Source organism: Cupressus sempervirens, chromosome 11, assembly GCF_028749045.1.
Source record: "Cupressus sempervirens isolate cs-2001-9-10 chromosome 11, ASM2874904v1, whole genome shotgun sequence".
In the NCBI taxonomy this organism is placed as follows: Eukaryota; Viridiplantae; Streptophyta; class Pinopsida; order Cupressales; family Cupressaceae; genus Cupressus; species Cupressus sempervirens.
This window is the reverse complement of record NC_143128.1, coordinates 467,504,009-467,506,806: the sequence shown is the minus strand read 5'-3', so window position 1 is coordinate 467,506,806 and position 2,798 is coordinate 467,504,009. Positions and strand designations below refer to the sequence as shown.

General features: G+C 32.0%; 1 protein-coding gene across 1 annotated transcript; it reads left to right on the top strand.

Annotated features, from left to right (window-relative positions):
* Positions 1–490: 490 nt before the first annotated feature.
* LOC149530407 (uncharacterized) lies at positions 491–2,389 on the top strand. The gene has a single exon (XM_089808197.1). The coding sequence runs from the start codon at positions 491–493 to the stop codon at positions 2,387–2,389; it is 1,899 nt and encodes a 632-aa protein (XP_089664323.1).
* The last annotated feature ends 409 nt before the right edge of the window (positions 2,390–2,798 follow it).

Sequence of the window (2,798 nt, the reverse complement as noted above, 5' to 3'; positions counted from 1 at the left end):
GCAAACAAATGATGAAATAGTAGACTTTGTGAACATGCACATCACATGCAATACTGATAACTTGGAAGCACAATATGCTAATTTGCATAAACATCACCATACTAGACAATGCAAAAGAACTTCATACAAAAAATGTAGATATAATTTCCCAATTCCACCTATGCCAAATACAATGATTTTGGACCCTTTGTGCGATAAAGATGCTACTATTAACAGAACTGCCAACCAAATATTTGAATCTTTGGAAAAAAGAGACTTCAATGGCTCCTTCACATTTCAAATGTTCATTGATGAATTGCAAATAACAAAGAATGAGTACATCATTCTACTACGATCAACAATAGACAAGCCAACTATATTCCTTCAAAGAAATCCTTCCCAAATATGGAACAATAGTTTCTGCAAACAAATGCCAAAACTATGGAGAGCTAACACAGATGCCCAATTTGTGTTAAACGCATATGCTGCTGCCATGTATTGTAGTTAATATATGGTAAAGGTTGACAAGTCTATGACACGTGCATTCAAAAGAATAAGAGATGATCACCAAAGTGAAAATATAGATGCGGTTAAAATGATAACAAAATTAGGAAATGCTTTACTAAATTTGCAACAAATGTCAGCACAACAAGCAGCACATTTAGTTCTATCACTTCCCCTTAATAAGAGTTCACGAAAATGTGTTTTCATTGATACAAGATCAGACAATGAGCGAGTATTTGTACTCAAATCTGCCTCAGAATTAAACCAAGAAGCGGATAACTCAGAAAATGTAATAGCAAAATCATTAATAGACCATTATAAAAATCGCCATGATAGTGTACAAAACATATGCCTAGCTGAGTACATCTCTAACTATAATGTTAGAGGAAAAAATAAAAAACTAAAACAAAAAGAAAATATTATACGCTTTATTAGTTACAATAAACACAATGACTTAGAAAACTATTGCAGAGAACAACTACTTCTTTTTGTACCATTTACAAATAACGAATCTCAACTAAAAGAAAATTTCAAAACTTGGGAAAGTGCATATACTTTTCATGAAAATATAATAAGACAAAATAGTTCAAAATTCTACTACAAATTAAATCAAGCATGGGGTGACATTGATAAAGAAGCTACAGAAATCAATAATCGATTATTACAAAACAATTACAATAGTAAAACAAACAAAACAACTGTCATAGATGACACATATGACATTCATGATGATATTCAAATTGGAAAATATAACAAAATTACAAATACAAAATATGTAGGTTTCAAAATAGGAAAACACCCGGAAATAATGGATAATGATGAATACTTTAAAATTCGACAAATGCTAAATACAGAACAACAGCCAATAGTAAAAGACATTGTCTGCAAAAAGGTCACAAATAAAACACCACTTCACTTATTCCTTACTGGCGGAGCAGGCACTGGTAAGACCTTTATGGCAAAGATGATCTATCAAGCACTCTTGCGTATATATAACAACACAATTAACAACAACCCAGATAAACCAAAGGGAATAGTTGTAGCTTATACAGGAAAAGTAGCATACAACATCGGTGGCATGACTATACACTCTGCATTTCATATTCCTTTCAATAAATTAGAATTTCTTCCACTAAATAGTGACACACTAGACAAAATGTCCAAACATTATGAACAACACAAAGTTATATTGATTGACGAAATATCTTTAGTAGGTTCAACATTCCTACGCTATATAGACAAACGACTAAGAGAAATAATGCGCACACTAACCTCTTATTTTGGCAATTTGGACACAATTTTTTGTGGTGACCTATATCAAGCCCAACCAGTTCTTGACTCTTCAGTATTTGAAAATAGAACTACAGACAAAGACTTAATGCCTTACAACTTCTGGAATGATAACATCAAATGTTACACATTGCATACCACAATGCGTCAAAAGGATGAAAATTTTATACATATACTTAATAGAATTCGATTGGCAAAACAAACAATAGATGATATAACATATCTGAACAAACAATGCTTGCGGCCAATACCAAATGACCCAACACTTCCTTTCTTTTTCTATAGAAAAAATGACGTATATGTACACAACCAAAAAATGTTAGCAAATATGTCTGGAGAAGTTATTGTTCTAAGGGCCATAGATGAATACGAGGATAGCATAAATGGCATAAGACTTTACAACCATACGGAAACCCTCCCAATTGAAATACAACTAAAACGAAACATGTTGATAGAGTTATACTCAGGAAACTACAATACAACTGATGGACTAGTCAATGGTTCAGATGGAATATTCAAAGATTACACAAACCACAACAATTTAGAAATTGTTTGGATCAAATTTAATAATTCTAATATTGGAAATCTCCAAAAAATAAAATATGCACAATACTAGAACCAAAGTATTCAGAAAGCATGGGTCCCTATTGTACAAATTTCAAGACCAATCCAAAAAATCTCAACAAGCAAAAATATTACTATTAGAAAACAATTTCCAATACAACTAGCATCTGCACGCACAATTCATAGATCTCAAGGATTGACAATGGAAAGATTAGCTTTTGATCCAACAAGTATAAGACACCATGGAATAACATATATTGCATTATCACGTACAAAAATAATACAAAACCTATATCTTGTGAAACCACTCACTCAAAAACATTTTCATGTAAAATCAAAAATAAACATGCAAATGGAACACCTACAAACAAGTGCCTATTGGAAACTTGAAAATGAGGCTTCATGCACAAATAATACTGAACATTTGCTATTGTGCACATTAAACACACGAAGTCTACATG

Coding starts and splice junctions, on each gene's coding strand:
- LOC149530407 (XM_089808197.1), top strand. CDS start 491: ATGGTAAAGGTTGACAAGTCTATGACACGTGCATTCAAAAGAATAAGA.